Source organism: Gopherus evgoodei, chromosome 2 (assembly GCF_007399415.2).
Source record: "Gopherus evgoodei ecotype Sinaloan lineage chromosome 2, rGopEvg1_v1.p, whole genome shotgun sequence".
Taxonomy (NCBI): domain Eukaryota; kingdom Metazoa; phylum Chordata; order Testudines; family Testudinidae; genus Gopherus; species Gopherus evgoodei.
Genome location: NC_044323.1, coordinates 10,503,152 through 10,522,651, shown reverse-complemented (window position 1 = coordinate 10,522,651; position 19,500 = coordinate 10,503,152). Strand labels below are relative to the sequence as shown.

Here is a 19,500-nt window from a genome sequence, read left to right as displayed (position 1 = left end):
GTCTAGCTGAGGTGATAGCCACTAGAAAGGCAGTTTTCCAAGAGAGGTAGAGCAGGGAGCAAGTAGCTAACGGCTCAAAGGGGGGCCCCATGAGCCGGGACAACACCAGGTTAAGATCCCAGGTTGGAGCAGGGGGACGGACGTTAGGGAATAAACGTTCCAGCCCTTTCAGGAATCTCGACACCGTCGGGTGAGAAAAAACGGAGCGACCGTCCGCACCCGGGTGAAAGGTGGAGATAGCTGCTAGGTGGACTCGCAACGACGATAAGGCCAGACCTTGCCCTTTGAGGGACCAAACGTAGTCTAAGATTTCGGTTATCGAAACTTCCATAGGGCGGAGATTTCTCTCTACGCACCAACAGGAGAAGCGCTTCCATTTCGCCGAATATGTGGCTCTTGTGGATGGTTTCCTGCTGCTCAAGAGCACCTCTCTCACAGGTGTGGAGCAGCGCAGCTCGGAACCAGTCAGCCACGCAGGAGCCACGCCGCTAGGTGCAGCGACTGCAGGTCTGGGTGACAGAGGGTCCCGTGGTCCTGGGTAATCAGGTCCGGATGAAGGGGCAGGGGAACTGGGTCGGCTATGGCCAAGTCCAGCAGCATGGTGTACCAGTGCTGCCTGGGCCATGCCGGGGCCACCATGATCACGAGAGCCCTGTCTCTGCGCACCTTCAGGAGGACCTTGTGGACCAGAGGGAACGGGGGAAACGCATAGTACAGGTGGGTCGACCGCTGGATGAGGAAGGCATCCGCTATCGACCCCGGCTCCCTGCCCTGAAAGGAGCAGAACGCTTGGCACTTCCTGTTCCCCTGGGACGCGAAGAGGTCCACCCGGGGATAACCCCACCTCCGGAAAATGGAGAGAGCGACGTCCGGGCGAAGGGACCACTCGTGTGACAGGAAGGATCTGCTCAATCGATCCGCCAGCGTGTTCCGTACTCCAGGGAGGAAGGAAGCCCTGAGGTGAATGGAGTGGGCTACGCAAAAGTCCCAGAGTCGTATCGCCTCGTGGCACAGGGAGGAGGACCTGGTGCCGCCCTGCTTGTTGATATAGTACATGGTCGTCGTGTTGTCCGTGAACACGGCGACACAACGACCCTGAAGCTGATGACAGAACGCTTGACAAGCAAGGCGGACCGCTCTCAACTCCCGCATGTTGATGTGTAGCCCCACCTCCTCCTGGGACCACAGGCCCTGTGTCCGCAGGGCCCCTAGGTGGGCCCCCCAGCCTAGGTCTGAGGCATCCGTTGTCAGGGATACCGAGGGCTGAGAGGGGTGGAAGGGAAGACCCGCACATAATACGGACTGGTCTAACCACCAGCCGAGAGAATCTAAGACCTTCTGGGGGATTGTGACTAACATGTCTAATGGTTGCCTTGCCGGCCTGTAATGACTGATAAGCCACAGCTGGAGAGGCCTCATGTGGAGCCGAGCGTAGTCGGTCACAAAGGTGCACGCCGCCATGTGGCCTAACAGGGTTAGACATGTCCTCACTGACGTCAATGGGGCTGATCGCAAACGTTGAACGATCGCCGCCATGGTCTGAAACCGTTGCAGAGGCAGGGAGGCCCTGCCCACAGTGGCGTCCAGGACGGCCCCGATAAATTCCACCTTCTGCGTGGGCCTCAGGGTGGACTTGTCTGTGTTTATCAAGAGGCCCAGACTTGCAAACATGCCGGTGATCACGCGGACATGGCTGTTGACTTGCTGTTCCGACGTGCCCCGAATCAACCAGTCGTCCAGATAAGGGAACACGTGGACATGGTTGCGCCGAAGATGCGCCACGACAACTGCCATGCATTTTGTAAACACCCTCGGGGCCGTGGACAGGCCGAATGGGAGGACTGCAAACTGATAATGAAGAGCCCCCACAACGAAGCGGAGAAAGCGTCTGTGGCGTGGCCAAATGGCAATGTGGAAATACGCGTCCTGCATGTCGAGGGCGGCGTACCAGTCTCCCGGATCCAGGGATGGAATAACGGTCCCCAGGGATACCATGCGGAACTTCAACTTCACGAGGTATTTGTTGAGTTCTCGCAGGTCGAGGATAGGCCTGAGGCCCCCCTTGGCCTTGGGGATCAGAAAGTAGCGGGAATAAAACCCCTTGCCTTTCTCGTTTTCCGGAACCGCCTCTATAGCTCCTTTGCTGAGGAGCGTCTGCACCTCCTGCCGAAGGAATTGCTCGTGAGAGGGGTCCCTGAAGAGGGACGAGGAAGGAGGGCGGGAAGGAGGAAATGAAACAAACTGCAGGCGGTATCCCGTCTGCACCATGCTCAAGACCCAGCGGTCCGATGTTATTTGGGACCACGCCGGGAGGAAAAACGAAAGGCGGTTGGAAAACGGGGGGGAAGGATCCATAGGGGAAACTGTTACCGCGCCCTCGGGCGCACCTTCAAAATGAAGGCTTAGGACCAGGCGGGGGTTTTGAGGAGCCTTGGTTCTGCCCCCCTTGGTTCCCCGACTGTCTGCGCCTTCCGTTCCTGCCGCGGCGCCTGTAAAGGTCCTGCCGCTGGCGGAACTGGGAAAACGGCCTACGTTGCTGCTGTTGTTGCGACCTAAAGGGTCTACACTGCGTCACGGGGGTGTGCATCCCGAGGGACCGCATAATAACCCGGTTGTCTTTTAGACTCTTGAGTCTGGGGTCTGTCTTATCAGAAAACAGGCCCTGGCCTTCGAAAGGAAGGTCCTGTATGGTATGCTGGAGCTCCGGCGGAAGTCCGGAAACCTGCAGCCAGGAGATGCGACGCATCGTAACTCCTGACGCGAGGGTACGGGCAGCCGAGTCCGCAGCGTCCAAGGAGGCTTGTAAGGCCGTGCGTGCGACCTTCTTGCCTTCGTCCAAGATGGCCGTAAACTCTTGGCGAGCATCCTGTGGCAGCAGCTCCTTAAATTTGTCCACTGCCACCCAGGAATTAAAGGCATATCTGCTCAGCAGGGCCTGCTGGTTGGAGACCCTGAGCTGCAGCGCCCCAGCCGAATACACCTTACGGCCAAGGAGGTCCACCCGCCTGGCTTCTCTGGATTTGGGGGCTGGAGCCTCCTGGCCGTGACGCTCCCTATCGTTCACTGATTGCACCACCAGTGAACCCGGAGTCGGGTGTACATGGAGATATTCGTATCCCCTAGAAGGGGCCATGTACTTCCTCTCGACCCCTTTCGCTGTCGGAGGGATGGAGGCCGGGGACTGCCAGATGGTATTGGCGTTGGCCTGGATGGTCCGTATGAAGGGCAGGGCGACCCTGGTGGGAGCATCAGAAGAGAGGATGGTTACAATTGGATCCTCTATCTCCGAGACCTCCTCTGCCTGCAGACTCAGATTTTGAGCCAAGCGCCTGAGGAGGTCTTGGTGCGCCCTGAGATCCAGCGGGGGGGGACTGTTGGAGGAGGTACCCGCCACCGCCTCATCCGGGGAGGAGGAAGATGAGACCCCAGGCACGAGAGTGTCTAACTGAGGGTCTTCCTCAGCCCTCGCCTCTGCCTCCGGAGCCGTAGCGGAGTCCTGCTGCTTGGACCCTTCCTCCCCTTCCGGGGAGGGAGGGGGGCGAGACAACGAGGCTTCAGGGGCCCTACGCTCCGCAGTCGCCGGTCTAGCAGGGAGCTGCTGGGGGCCCTGGGCCTGATGGTATGCCCAGGGTGTCCAGAATCCCCACTGTTGTGGGCCTTGGTCCTGCAGCGGCGGATCACCGAACAGCGCCGCCTGCCTGTCGGTGCCCAGCGCATACCCGCTGTCCGTCTGGGAAGATACGGACGGCTGTCTCGAGGGCCATGGTGGGGCCGACCCTGGATGGTAAGGGTCTGCGCGGGCCGGCACGGAGGATCGTCTCGGTGCCGGGGACCGGTGCCGGGAGTCATATCGGTGCCGGGATCGGGATCGGGACCGGGATCTGTCACGGTGCCGGGATCCTGATCGGTACCGGGCGCCGCTTCGGTGCCGGGACCTGCCACCAGCTCGGTGCCGGGAGGTCGACCGGGACCTGCCACCAGCTCGGTGCCGGGAGGTCGACCGAGACCGGGACCTGCCACCAGCTCGGTGCCGGGAGGTCGACCGGTGCGGCGAGTAGCGTCGGGACCCGCTCCTGGAATCGCGGTGCCGGTGTCGACGACTGGAGCCTGACCGCGACCGTCTCGATGCCGACCGGTGCCGCGAGTGCGACCGGTACCGCTGAGGGGAGCGGTGCCGGGACTGCGAGCGGCGTCGGGATCTGGAGCGCCCAAGACGTCGGGACCTGGATCGTGAACGACTGCCTCTGGGCGGTGCCGATATCATGGGCTTGCCTCTGGACACGACCCGCACCGGAGGTACCGGGGGTGGCAGCCGAGTGGGCTCAGTCAGGGCAATAAGGTCCCGAGCCGAGGCGAAGGTCTCCGGTGTGGACGGGACCACTATCTCAACCCCAGATCTCATGGGGGAGCTCGGTGGTACCGGACTCAACGGACCCGCCGGGCCCGGAGTCAACGGTGCTGACGGTGCCGGCGGCGCCACGGCCGATGTCGAGGCCGGGCGCTCTAGCCGGGTCTTCCTGGCCGGAGTATCAGACTTCGACGGCCTTGGCTCTGACTCCAGTGCCGGAGAGGGTCGGTGCCGAGGAGTCTTCTCGGTGCCGGAGCGATCCGGTGCCGGTGCCGATACCACGGCCTGCGAAGCCGTCGGGTCAAGTGCCGCCTCCATGAGGAGAGTCCGGAGCCTTTGATCCCTCTCCTTCTTTGTCCTTGGCTTAAAAGCCTTACAGATGCGGCACTTGTCAGATCTGTGCGATTCCCCGAGGCACTTCAGGCACGCTTCGTGGGGATCGCTGGTAGGCATGGGCTTCTTGCAGGCCGCACACTGCTTGAAGCCCGGCGAAACAGGCATGAGCCTGGCGCCGGGTGCCGGGAAGGGCTAAGCCCCCGGCGAAGAACTACTTAACAACTATTTAACTTAACTATCTACTTAACCAACTAATTAACAACTATAATGGACTAGAGATGAACGATAGATAAACGATAGAGAACTAGGAAGGCTAGGGACGTGGAGGACAGCTATGCCGCGCTCCACAGTTCCAACGACCGACACGGCGGTAAGAAGGAACTGAGGAGCGGGCGGGCCGGCAGGGATATATATTGGGCGCCATGGCGGCGCCACTCCAGGGGGCGACCTGCCGGCCCACTGGAGTTGCTAGGGTAAAAAGTTTCCGACGAACGTGCACGCACGGCGCGCACACCTAACTGGAATGGATGTGAGCAATCACTCGAAGAAGAATATGAATTACAAAGGAAAAGGTTTCACAATTCATGTGGAAACTAAATATCTTGAGTAGGAATTTAGTGTAAGGGTGACACCTAGGTGGTTTAAGAAATGTAAGGGATGTGTATATCTGACTAACTCATTTATGCTGACATCCAAGCCTTTTAACTGGAGCACTTTCTACCCAATTGTAGCAAAGCTTATATCAAGGAATAGGCAACGTTAATTTCTGTAGTATCAATTTTTAAATCCATTCCAATAGATCTAAATGAAAACACTAGAGAAATTGCCTAGAAAAGTCATAATTAGTAGATATTTCATAGTTAGTCACAGAAGGTAAAATATTTATGATGATTAAAATGAGATCTCAAGCTCTTTACCTGTTTTCTCTTTTTTTTTTTTAAATCAAGCTTTTTAGTCATTAGAAAGTGTAACAAATAGTGGTCACCATTAATAAATCAGCAGTGATTCACACTTACTACACAGCAATATCTGAAATACTGCAATATTTCCCTAGAACAAAGTAGAAAAATAACTGGGTCTCAGACATCACTGTGTAGACACTGTGGATCAAATGTTGACTTTTTAAATACAAGCACCACAAGTACTTTCTGAGCCTTTTGTTTAGTCAAGATGAAAACTTTATGCATATTACAGTAGACATTGCGTATTTAGAAGTTATTAAACTAGTCACTGTTCAGGGCTTATGCATTCATCTCAGGTTTCCATGCTGTAAATTAGCATAACAGCCTTCAAAAAGCAATGACTGATTAAAAGTTGCTCAAGTTAGTTGAAGAAATACTACATTCTTTGACAGAGTAAGCAGAAACTCTGGTTTTCTGTTTGAAGTGTAAACAAAAGGCAAGTAACCATTTTTCAGGAATTCACTATATAAAGCAACAACTAAGCCTCCACAAAATGAGGAGGTTAAAAGTGAAGTTCAATGGAATTCACATCTTGTTAATGCTAAGCGTTGTAAGTAAGATACTAGAAGTAATTCTTTCACTCTATTCTGCACTGATAAGGTCTCACTCAGTGGAAGTACTGTGTTCAGTTCTGGGCTTCACATCTCAGGAAAGATGTGGACAAATTGGAGACAGTTCAGAGGAGAGCAACAAAAATGAAAACATGATCTAGGAGGAAAGATTGAAAAAATTGAGTTTGTTTCGTCTGGAGAAGAGAAGACCGAGGTGGGACATGATAAGAAAGATCTTGGAGTCATTGTGGTTAGTTCTCTGAAAACATCCACTCAAGGTGCAGCGTCACTCAAAAAAGCTAACAAAGTTGGGAATCATTATGAAAGGGATAGATAAGAAAGAAAATATCATAATGCCTCTACATCAGCGGTTCTCAAACTGTGGGACGGGACCCCAAAGTGAGCCATGATCCCATTGTAATGGGGTCGCCAGGGCTGGCATTAGACTTGCTGGAGCCCAGGGCCAAAGCCCAAGTCCCATGGTCCTGGGCCAAAGCTCGAGACCCACGGCCTGGGGCCGAAGCCCAAGGACTTTAGCATTGGGTGATAGAGCTCGGTTTTGGCTTTGGCCCCCCTGCCCGGGATGGTGTGGCTCAGGAGGGCTCAGGCTTCTGTCCCCTCTCTTGGGATCATGTAGTCAATTTTCTTGTCAGAAGGGAGCCACAGTGCAACGAAGTTTGAGAACCTCTGCTCTATATAAATTGATAGTACACCCACATCTTGTGCAGATCTTGTCACCCCAGCTCAAAAAAAGATATATTGGAATTGGAAAAGGTACAGAGAAGGGCAACAAAACGTTTAGGTATATGGAACAGCTTCTGTATGAGGGGAGATTAAAAAGTCAGACTTTTCAGCTTGTAAAAGAGCCGACTAAGGGGGGATATGATAGAGGTCTATAAAATCATGACTGGTGTGGAGAAAGTAAATAAGAAAGTGTTATTTACCCCTTCACATAATACATGAACCGGGGCCACCAAATGAAATTAATATGCACTATATTTTAAACAAACCAAAGGAAGTACTTCTTCACACAACGCACAGTCAACCTGTGGAACTCTTTGCCTGGGGATGTTGTGAAGGTCAAAAGTATAACACGGTTAAAAAAAGAACTAGATAACTTCATGGAGCATCAGTCCACCAATGGTCATTAGGCAGTATGGGCAGTGATGAAACACCATGCTCTGAATGTCCCTAGCCTTTGTTTGCCAGGAGCTGGGAATGGATGACAGGGGATGGCTCACTTGATGATTCCCTGCTCTGTTCATTGCCGCTGAAGCACCTGGCACTGGTCACTGTCAGAAGATAGGATTCTGGGCTAGAAGGACTATTGGTCTGACCCAGTATGGCCATTCTTATAATAGCTTTTAAATACATAGATGACTGTTACAAGAAGGAGGGTGAAAAATTTTTCTTGTTAACCTCTGAGGATAAGACAAGAGGCAATGGGCTTAAACCACAGCAAGGGAGGTTTAGGTTGGACATTAGAAAAATCTTCCTGTCAGGGTAGTTAAGCACTGAAATGAATTGCCTAGGGAGATTGTGGAATCTCCATCATTGGAGGTTTTTAAGAACAAGTCAGACAAACACCTGTTAGCAATGGCCTTGTTATTGCGTAGTCCTGTCCTGAGTGCAAGGGACTGGACTGGAGGTCCCTTCCAGTTCTACACTTCTATCTGATCTATGGTAAAGTATCTCTTTCCTGTTCATTCTCCCTGAAGTTTACTGCTTGGGCATGCACAGCAGCAGCATGGTGACTAGTCTTTTTAGTGCAATAAAATACCATGTGTGAGCACAGGATACAAACAATAAATGAGATTTTAAAAGTGACTTCAAACTTGTATTTAACTCACTGCCAATGAAACCAATTTCTGCTGAAATGTATGCAGTCAGTTCAAACAAACAAACCAAAATGTCCCTCCCCCCCAGAAGTTACAAAACATGAAATTAGCCAAAAGTAAAGAAAAAAAATGAGTAAAGACGGAAGTGAAAATCAGATGCTCTGTGCATAAGATTTCACTTACATGGAGATTGGGAATATGATTTTCTGTGCCACTCACTTTCTAAATAATACTGGGATTCTGAGTGAATGGAAGAAATGGATACAGCACTTTGAAGTCTTAAACAACTACATACCAGTGAAAACAGCAAAGAGTCCTGTGGCGTGCATCCGACGAAGTGGGTATTTGCCCACGAAAGCTCATGCTCCAATACGTCTGTAAGTCTATAAGGTGCCACAGGACTCTTTGCTGCTTTTACAGATCCAGACTAACACGGCTACCCCTCTGATACTACATACCAGTGCTGTATATTCACCAGTGCTTTCACTCAAAGGAGACTACAGCCAACTGCTGAAACCACTATGATTCTGCTTTATTACCCAGAAAGAAAGACACTAGAAAAACCAAGTTGAGAGAAATCCAAGAAAGCAAGGATATTCTGAACTACAGTAAAAACAACACCTTTAATTTACTGAGGTACAAGGACTCCTCAGGACGCCATTTCACCTGGAAACTTTCTCTCTCTCAAACTGATCGGGGGGGGGGGGGGGAATTGGGGGGGGATAGCAAGCTCTTTTTTGTTTATTCACAGTACCATCAAAAATTACTAAAATCTGGTTACAAATATTAGAAAAAAACAAATTACTTTATTGCTGCTTAACACACACCTCCCCTGCAAATTCAAATGTAACATTCTACACTACATAGAAAGCAGAAATGCTTTCTCAGTAACACTTTTTTTATTTTTTTATTTTTTTTTTAAAAAGCAGCAGTAGACTCTTCTGCAGGTGCTGATGAAAACTTGAAATCTGACAAGAATGTGATCTCTGGCTAACAGACATGCCTTTCTGGGGCTAGGAGAAAATCTGCAAATTTGTCATGTTGTGTGTGTTGAAGTACAACATACTTCATGAAGGTAAATTGTTTTTGACACAATAAAGCTAATGATCTGTTGCTGTTTCACTGGTGTTGCACACACATGTGAAAAGCGACGGGAAATTCTCACAGAACAGATGATCTCTCTAGATTTATCACTAGATTTGTGCGTACGTGCTCAATAAAACTGAATGGATTTTCAATTTTAACATATAGGGACTTGTGCAACCTAGCGAGGCTCTTTTCAAAAACCTAAGAAATTTAAAAACTTCTCTAATATACTATATGATTAAATATGCAAACCATATAAAAGTTAAAAAAACAACTTAAGTTTGCTTAAGTAACTTTAGTTCTGTATCCTCATGGTATATATTAGGGTACAACCTTTAGGTACATTATCATATGCTATTTCACCCTAAGGATATCTTCCTCATTCAGGCCCCAATTCAGCAAGCACTTAAGCATGTGTTTAAGACTCACTGACTTCAATGGGTCTTAAAGCAGATGCTTACATACTTTATAGACTGAACCTCAGGATCTCAGTGCTCAGGATGGATGGTGTATTAAGAATAGAAAGGGGGGCATAAAAAACCTTAACCCTGACCCTTTATATATAGGTATTAGGATTCAGTCTTTATTTACATGACCATATACTGATATTTTCCCACCTCACTGGGATATTATGAAGATAAGTTCAGTAATGTTAAGAACATAAGAACGGCCAGACTGGGTCACAGCAAAAGGTCCATCCAGCCCAGTATCCTGTCTGCTGACAGTGATCAATGCCAGGTGCCCCAAAGGGAATGACCTAACAGGTAATGGTCAAGTGATCTCTCTCCTGCCATCCATCTCCACACTCTGACAAACAGAGGCTAGGGACACCATTCCTTACCCATCCTGGCCAATAGCCATTAATGGACTTAACCTCCATGAATTTACCTAGTTCTCTTTTAAACACTGTTATAGTCCTAGCCTTCACAACCTCTTTGGGCAAGGAGTTCCACACACTGATTGTGTGCTGTGTGAAGAACTTCTTTTTATTTGTTTTAAACTTGCTGCCTATTAATTTCATTTGGTGACCCCTAGTTCTTATATTATAGGAACAAATAAATAACTTTTCCTTATTCACTTTCTTCACACCACTCATGATTTTATATACCTCTATCATATCCCTCCTTAGTCTCCTCTTTTCCAAGCTGAAAAGTCCTAGCCTCTTTAATCTCTCCTCATATGGGACCCGTTCCAAACCCCTAATCATTTTAGTTGCCCTTCTCTGAACCTTTTCTAATGCCAGTATATTTTTTTTGAGATGAGGAGACCACATCTGTACACAGTATTCAAGATGTGGGCGTACCATGGATTTAAATAAGCGCAATCAGATATTCTCTGTCTTATTCTCTATCCCTTTTTAAATTATTCTTAACATCTTTGCTTTTTTGACTGCAGCTGCACACTATGTGGACGTCTTCAGAGAACTATCCACGATGACTGCAAGATCTCTTTCCTGATTAGTTGTAGCTAATGTTTGAGAACTCTGAGACTATAAGAGGGAATCTCATAGAAAATCCTATTAATAAAGAAAAAGTTCTTCCTTCAGAGTAATGGTTAGGTGCTGTGCAGTGCAAGAAGCATGCCATAGACCTAAACAATGAGAATATTGAACAGTTGCCTAATTTACTGAGCACCAACCACACTGAGCATCAAATTCATCATTTAATTCTGCTATTTCTTTAAAATTTGGAGAATATAGCTTTGAAATTTTTGAGAAATATTTGTACAGACTTACAAAGATAATCTTCTTAACAGGTAAATACAAACAGTGGTAGAATACTGATAGTGCACAGTTTAACAAGTCTCGGATGTCTAATTTCTTATAAAAAGGGTTTGCTGTTTCTGTTAAGATGTTTATATTTGGAATGAGTGTACTGAATGAGTTCATAGTTGCCAGTTAACAGCCAAGCTTTATTACATTCTTCTGTCATTTGCAGTGTTGTGGTTATATTTTACTAATAGTAAAATCTCATCTTAAACTGTTAATGCTTCATTCCATTTACAGCTGGATGCCATGCTTTGACATGGTAAGATAGCTACAGCACTGGTTTCTAGCTATAGTGGTTGTCAGTGCTGCTAAAATGATGAGAACTGAAGTTGGAAGGGATGGGAAAGCAAGATAGTAACCTAGCAGTGAATGCTGCACGCCACTAAAAGTTGATATTTTCAAGTTTCTAGTGATATACACCTTTTGCTTCTAGCTCTGATGATCTGAGAGATATCAAGTTTTAAAACTATCACTGGTCCTTCAGGGTAATGCTTTTTTGGCACTGGTCCAGGACTACCAAATAGGAAGCAACGATCCTGGAACGAGTATAATTTCCAACAATTTTCATCTCTAAGGAAAGATGGTGATTAAGAGAAGAGATCTGTGTGGCTGAAATACTAATCTCAACACTATTAAGCTGAAGCATTGACGGGGTCCAAAAAGACATTGGTTTCAATGTTGGGCCTTAAGGAGCTGGAGTATAAAAGAAAAAGAGGGGAATTGTCAGGGAAATAGTCCGATCTTCAGATATTTAGGACACTTGCAGGAGAGGGAATATATCAGTGCCCTCACAGACTTGCACTGACATTGCTTTAAGAACTTTGCTCTAGCAAATCTCAATAAGGTACTGTAAATGGTGAAGGAGTATTGGCACATACAGTGCTGAAAAGTATATCTGCAATTTAAAAAACATTAAAAAAACCCCAAGTCCATATTAAAGTAGTCTGAGAATTATCAAAACAAAACAGATTGGCAAAATAGATTAAGTCTGAACAATTTTTAAAATCCCTAGGTCAAAGAGCATCAAATGTTTTTATTTGGTTTTGAATAACTCCAACCTGACAACTTGTATTCCAAGTTTGAACCAGGTGACATAAACAGACCTACTAAGCCCAGAAAACTATGATTCATAACAAAACCACCACTTAAACAACTACAAATACTCTTTGAGTAGCTTGCACCAAGAAAACTAAAGCCTCATTTTACAGGATCTAATCTCCAACAGATGAGCTTAAATAATTGGGGCATGTGGAAATAGAAGAAGTAAAGTTCATAGAATCATAGGGTTAGAAGGGACCACAAGGGTCATGTAGTTTAACCCCCGGCCAAGACACAGGATTTGTTGACTCATATCCCTGCCCATTTAGTACCAGTGAGTTGCCTTTTGTCCCCAATATGACTGTTAAATAACTTCAGTGTGTTGGCTTTTGAGTACCTCTTCATACATTTTCACAGTGACAAAAATCAGAGTTAAGGTACATGATGGATAAATTCATATGACAGCTTTACAGAGCTGGACTGTCCTTTTGTTCCTATTCATTAATTTTATCTGTATACCTTATAGACACATTTAAGGTAATTTACCTCACAACTTTATACAACCTTACAGATTAGAAAACAAAAAAAGAGTCTTATAACATGCAACACAGAGCAGATCCAGTCAACTCCAACATAATATAAAATGAACCAAAGCAAAAACTATGAAAATTATTAAAATAAAAGGGATAAAAATACATACACTTGGTATGGGAATGACCTGCATCTGGTCACCCTGGGGGAAAAGAAAAAAAATATCATTGTAAGGGTTTTTGAAAGGGTGGAACAGAAAGATCTGAGACATTCAATTTGGCACTCAAACATCTTAACAAAAAAGCTCCAAGTATTCAAGAACTCAACAAAAAATAATCAAACAGGTCCTTGCATTTTAGCGGCTAAAATGATTGGTTAGTATAACAGAGTATTAGTGATTGTTTCAGACCATAAACTGATATATCCCATGCTTTAATTAATAAGAGGAAGTAGGAAAATATATCCACGTTCACTTCAAGATTTCCTTTCTTTAAATAATAAAGTCCACAGATTAGTTAAAATAAGTACACCAGTCTGATTGAAGCTTCTGGGCAGACCAGATTTGTCAGTCACTGGCAGCAATGGAATACCCTGTCTCCTGAATTTCCCTCCAGCTGAGGTGACTTTCAGAACCAGGTTCATTCAAAACAACTTTCCTAAATTACAGATTGTGTTAAATATAGTTTAAGGAACAAGAATTTCTCCTACTGCAGAGCATGGTAAATTTCACCTCACAAACCTACACTCTTGGGTGTCAGTTTCCATCTCTATTCTAGATGAGCCATCTGTCTCCAGGATGATCCTGATGTGTGTGGACCTGATTGCTTGAAGAGAGGAAACTTTCAGGTAGCATAAATAAAAAAAAATTCCTATTCTTCTTTGCCCTAAGGTCCACAGATTGGTACAATGTGTATCCAGGGTCGGAAGCAGAATTGTCATTTAAATATGGACAGCCAAAATAAAATAGATTATATATAAATATTTCTTCTATCATCCCTTGGGCATTAAGGCATGGAGAATACTTCTGCTAAAAGAAGGAAATGGCATAATGACCAATATGCAGAATTTGGTGAAGCAGGCCTTCTAGTAGATCTCAATTACAGGAGACATGACTACTTTGCCCTGAAACTGCCAGTGCTCCTAGGATTGGACTACAATGCCTAACCAAAGGAGGAATATTTCTTGAATGCCATGACAGTTCTGAGGACTACCCGGTCTTCATTAAAAGTACAATACTAGATCTCAGAGAAAGCTCTCAATTTCAAATAACTCAAATAAGCTTTTGGGAACCCTACACTAGTTGGTTGGAAGTATACTACCACTTACTTCTGAGTTTCACTCTGGGTAATGCTGTAAGAAGCAGAATGTGGTTCCAAGGTTGTCCTCTGACTGTGCAGGGTTGGAATAAGGTTGATGTCCCAAAGATGCATTTAATGCTGGCAGCTGTGTATAAAACTTCTTGCCTTTAACATGTTGAGAACATTGCACTACACACACTTGACCTTTTTGCTTGGGCACTCTTATATGTCACAATAAAGTCATACTAGGGGAACTCAAGGCTATGTTTCACTGGTTGAACGTGGTAGTTAAAACTATGAACTTTGCATCAGCTAGTAGAATAAGTTCTATTTCTTGACTTCTGTTTTGGGATCCTTGAGAGCAGCAATTACTTCATCCAAGTATTCATTTTAAATCTGTCTGGGCCAAGATAGAGGATTGGTCTCACAATAGCAGATCCCCTCAGAGACAGAGACATCCCAAAAGCCAATGCTAGGTTAATCAATTCTGAGAGCCATAGCTTCTTCAGCCAAAAGTATGAAACAGAATCATAACCATACTCTGTCTCCTATTTTTTGTAAAGTGTGGAAAGACCTATAGCATGAACCTTACCCAGTTTTGCACGAAGACCTCACTGGGTCCAGACTGCAGGTTACTTTATTTACTGGTTCCAGATGCAAAGAGATCAATTACCAGCACAACAAATTGACTCATGCTGATTAAGATATTTCTGGGTGCAACCACAACTTTACTAAACTGACTTCTGCCATGTAAATCTTGGGGTTCCATCTCCTTGGTGAGCAGTGCATATAGAGAGAAGAATAGTTGCTCCGCTCAGCACAGGAGAATTTCTCTTGGGCATAGGGCTGATCATGTTCTTCATAGTTATTCTTAAAACTCTATCAGACATGTTGACTGTCACAAGAATAGGTCTGTTATCCATTGAATAAGCAGTGCTCTGAGACCTCAATGAATCATTGTGTTCCACCTCTTTTCCATTCCCTGATCTGAATCAGGAAAAGCCAGGAAAAAAAAATCTGATTTGCTGCATTCATCACCTATCGAAGCAGAGAATGTACAACTGGAGCAAGAACTCTGCCAATTAATGAGATTGGTGAGGTGCAGAGGGGTATACCAACTGTGTATAATGTGAACTGTGTATCACTTAAGCACGTCTATGTATTAGATCACAATTCCTAATAAGCTCCAATAAGAATTGAATTTTTGTTTATGACACCACTTGTTTTTCATTATGACCATCTTCATGGTCTGTTAATCTTCCTTTGACATGAGACCTTGTATCTGACAGTATTCATCCTCAGCCCAATGCTATGACTGACTCTCCTGGAATCACGTGTCTGCGTTTGTCCTGAATTTAAGATACACCAGGAAGCCCATGTATCACTGTGTGTGTGTTTCGGGTTATTCCTCAACACTCTATATTACAGCCAGCTTCTGGAGGGAGGAGCTGAAGGCGAGGCCAGGCATGGCAACCTGCAATAGCAGCTGGGATCAAAAAAGCAACACTTTCTCAATTTTTCAGGTGTTGCAGGAAATCCCTATCCTTCTATTACTTACACCTTCATAGGGTGCAGGAGAACAGATGTACAGCCACAGCTTGTCTAGGGTAACTGTAGACCCCTTAAGTGTAGTTTCACAACACCGAGTACTTTTCTGCCAGCATTTTTTTTTTAAATATTTGTTTTACTACTCGATTTTTTAGCTCTGATTTGGATTGCTGGCCTTCCTTCACTAAGAAAGAAGAATTCCCTTTGAGGGTGAACCTGTCTGCATGCCTTCAGGAATCAGCACATATCTAACATTTTTACCTATGACCTGATCAAATCATCACTGATAAAGTTTATAGATGACACAAAATTGGGGGAGTATAATGAAGAGAAGTCGCTGATTCAGGGCAATCTGGATTGCTTGGTAAACTGGGGGCAAGCAAACCATATGCATTTTAATATGATTTAAACGTAGAAACAAAGAATGCAAGCTATAGTTACAGGATGGGGAACTATCATAGAAAGCAGTGATTCTAAAAAAAGATTTGGGGGTCAAGGCGGATAAGTCAGCTGAACATGAGCTCCTAGTACAATGCTGTAGTTAGAAGGACTAACGTGATCCTTGGATGTATAAACAGGAAATCTCAAGTAGGAGTAGAGAAGTTATTTTATCTCTATATTTGGCACTGGTGTCACTGCTGCAGGAGTACAGTGTTCTGTTGTGGTGTCCACAATTCCAGAAGGATGTTGATAAATTGGAGACAGTTCAGAGAAGAGCCACGGATTAGAAGACATGACTTATACTAACAGAGTCAAGGAGTTCAATCTATTTAGCTCAACAAAGAGAAGACTAAGGGGTGACTTGATTATAGTCTAAGTACCTCCCTGTGGAGCAAATATTTAACAATGGGCTCTTCAGTCTAGCAGAGAAAGGTATGCCATGATCCAATGACTGGAACTTGAAGCCAAATTCAGAATGGAAATAAGCCGTAAATTTTTAACAGTGAGAGTAATTAACCATTGGAACACTTTACAAAGGGTTGTGGTGGATTCACCTTCACTGAATTTTTAAATGATCTAAGGAATTATTTTGGGAAAGTTCTATTGTCTATGTTCTACTGGAAGTCAGACTAGATAACCACAATAGTCCCTTCTGGCCTTGGTATCTATGAAGCAATGGCCTGACCTTTTCTGCACTGATCTGCCATGCTGCACTCTGTAAGGGTGAGTAGGGGAACCCAACACAGATGATTAATTCCTATGATGCACTTCATGAAGGTGTCCAGGAGAATCAAACATTAAGGATTGTCCGCGCTACTATATTCTGTGAAGGAGAGCAGGGGTAACAGCACTGGTTATTCATTTATTTCTCCTTTGGGAATTTTTCCCCTTAAACCTGCTTCAAAAAAGGGGAGTGAAACTGTGCTCAGGGATTGCTCCGAAAATAATTCACATGGCTAGTGATCCCTCTGTCCCATAAAAGGTTGGGTTTGTTTTTCTCCCCTCCCTCGGATGGACCCTTTCTGGGTCTCTCAAGGAAGGTACTGGCTTGGGGTTCAAGGATGGGCTCACCAGAAGCTGTCCCCTCTCTATTGCATGGGATCTACATGGACCAAATTGATCTGTTTCCCCTGGAGGTCTCAGCCTGTGATATGAGAAGTTCTGGGGAAGGAAGGCTGTTATAGCAGGGGGAGGGAGCTCTCTCCGGCATTAGCAGGATCTGTGTTGTGACAAGTGCTCTCCACCCATGACTCCTGGGGAAGTGGAAGAGTAGGAGGTGGCTGAGTTCCGCAATCCGGGGCATGGCTGCTGGTGCAGGCTACAGGGACTCAGGGGCAATCTTTACTCCTGGGGAATTCTGTGCCACTGCGCAATGAAGAATTTTGCAAAAATTAATGTTGTGTGTGCACACAATTCCCCTTCCCCACCCTGAATAGGCTGCAGAGATGTTGGTTGTCTCTAGGGTCCGCTGGACCCTAGAGATCACAGTTTGCAAACAGAAGACAAAGCAAGTGAGAGGGAACTGGAAGGTTCCCAGCACTCCCTGAAGGAAGGAGGCGGCAGCATCTTGGCTTGGGGGTCCCGTGGCTGGGCTCTGGGGGGGGAAGGAGTGTGAGTGTCTGGGCTGGGGGAGCCCCATGGCTGGACTCTGAGGGTGAGGGGGCTATGAATGTCTGGCCCCCCGACTGAGTTCTGGAAGAAAGGAGACAGAGAAACAGGAACTGGGTTGTCATAGGCGTTTCTTTAACTACTCCTGGGGGAATTTTTTGTTGTTGTGTCTGTATTGTTACAGACATATTTGCTGACAGGTATTTCGAAATAAATTACCAAAATAATTGAAACTGGTGTAATTATATAGTGTTATTTTGACAAATAAAATTTGCAGAATTTTTAAATATTCTGTGCAGAATTTTTAACTTTTTTGGCACAGAATTCCCCAAGGAGTAAATCTCCATCTGGGGTATGCTGCCCTTCTGGCTTCACCTCCATTCATGAAGATTGGGGTGAGGGGCTGCTTGTCCCAGAGCCTGGTCTTCTCCAAATCTGCACATCTCCTTTCCTGCCAGGGGAGGGGGCCCAGGCTTGTCTGGACTTCATCTTGCCCAGAACAGCTGGCCTCTCCTATCTTGCCTGGGAGAAGAGGTCAAGGCAAATGGGATATTGCACTGTGACTGAAATTGTACTCTAGCCAGAGTCAGCTGAACTCCCCAATGACACAGTTGATAAGGGGGGGACATTCAAAAGACCCTTCCTTTTGCCTCTACAGCTGGGAGGAGTGGTTGAGTCTGTTTGCCATTGGGGAGAAAGAAAAAATGGAGGGAGTTTCAAGAGGAATGGCATTCTTTTGCTGCCATATTGACAGGTCTGGTTCAGCACCCAAGGTGCAAGCAGGATGATGTACCCATTGTGCTATGGCCCACAGATCTGTTACAAAGGTTTGTTCTGCATTAATGGGCACTGTAGCTATATGGAGAAATAACAGAAAAAAGCTTGCATTATAATTTCAGTAGTTTCAGCTGTACTGAAAATTAACTATTTTCAGAATGGACTGATCAGAACTCAACGTATAAGGCGCACATTGCAAAGAGACTGTTCTAAGCAGTATTTTTAAAAATAGCTTCATACTTTTTAGAGAGTATCTGATTTTTAAAGGTTTTTTTAATTAAAATGGAATAGTAATCACTGCTATAAAATTGTAGTTATTCAATATTCTCAGCTCTGCACTTCGTCCGACCCTATGAACCAGTAAAGGATCACTCAGGTAGCCAATCATAGCTGAACAATGCCAGATTGCAATGCTTGGTAAAATGCAACCACCACATTTGCTGTATGGCCTAAAAAATATTTTTCAGAGTAAACCAAAAATATTAAATAGCAACAGAATTATTTAACACAAGAATGTTAGCAGATCTGTCTTATTTCACTTAGTTTTGGAGACATTTTTTACAAAAATTTAGTTGTTGCTTTCCATTTTGCTTAACAACAAGCTGTTAATGCTGAAACAGATAAAAACTAATTCTTAAACCAATTAAAACTAAACCTACTAGGTCAATTTCAAGAATGTTCTTTAACAGTTTTAGAACTGCTTACACTAAATTTCTATAAAATCACAATGTGCTTTCCCCATGTCTACTTCCTTCTATTAATTTGTTTTTCTTATATTTATCATTAGCATCCATATAGCAACAACCCTAAAAGACAGAAGGTGAAATACACAGACCATTTTATACTACAGCTTCTGAAAGGGACTAACTTCATGATTGCTTAATATCCTTCCTCTGTTTTTCAGAGAAATAGTCAGGTCAGAAAAGCTCTTGCCTGATAAAATATGACTTGAGAGCTGCAAATTCAAAGCATTTTCTGAAAAATTGCATTATCTCATACAATGTGACACCGAGTGTTCAATTATTTATTATTCCAAATCATTTATACAGTTATCAACTTTAAATTCTCTAACAGTGTTATTTCAAATTTAAAATAAAGGCAGCACATACATTGCCACTGCAACTAAGCTCCTATCAATGACACATTCATATAGCTTTCACTTATTTTCATCAAGGTTCAAGACCTCAATCTCCTTTCAATAACTTTACAGGCTTAGTTAAGTGGTTTAAGGATTTGACACTTTTTACTACCAAGTATTCTAAAGCTTTGTTGAAATGGGCCTTTTTACAAATTAAAATACGTTTGCCTCACTTTTTAGTCTATTCATAGTTATGAAAAATTTAATCCTTCCTAAGCATTCTTGTGATTGT

At 45.1% G+C, this 19,500-nt stretch overlaps 1 protein-coding gene across 1 annotated transcript in view; it reads right to left on the bottom strand.

Annotated features, from left to right (window-relative positions):
• The window catches only part of CTDSPL (CTD small phosphatase like), a 129,740-nt gene that overhangs the window by 31,077 nt on the left and 79,163 nt on the right, over positions 1-19,500 (bottom strand). The window contains exon 3 of the mRNA XM_030549979.1: positions 12,628-12,660. Coding sequence (XP_030405839.1) covers positions 12,628-12,660 — 33 coding nt within the window. The remainder of the gene's footprint in view (positions 1-12,627; positions 12,661-19,500) is intronic.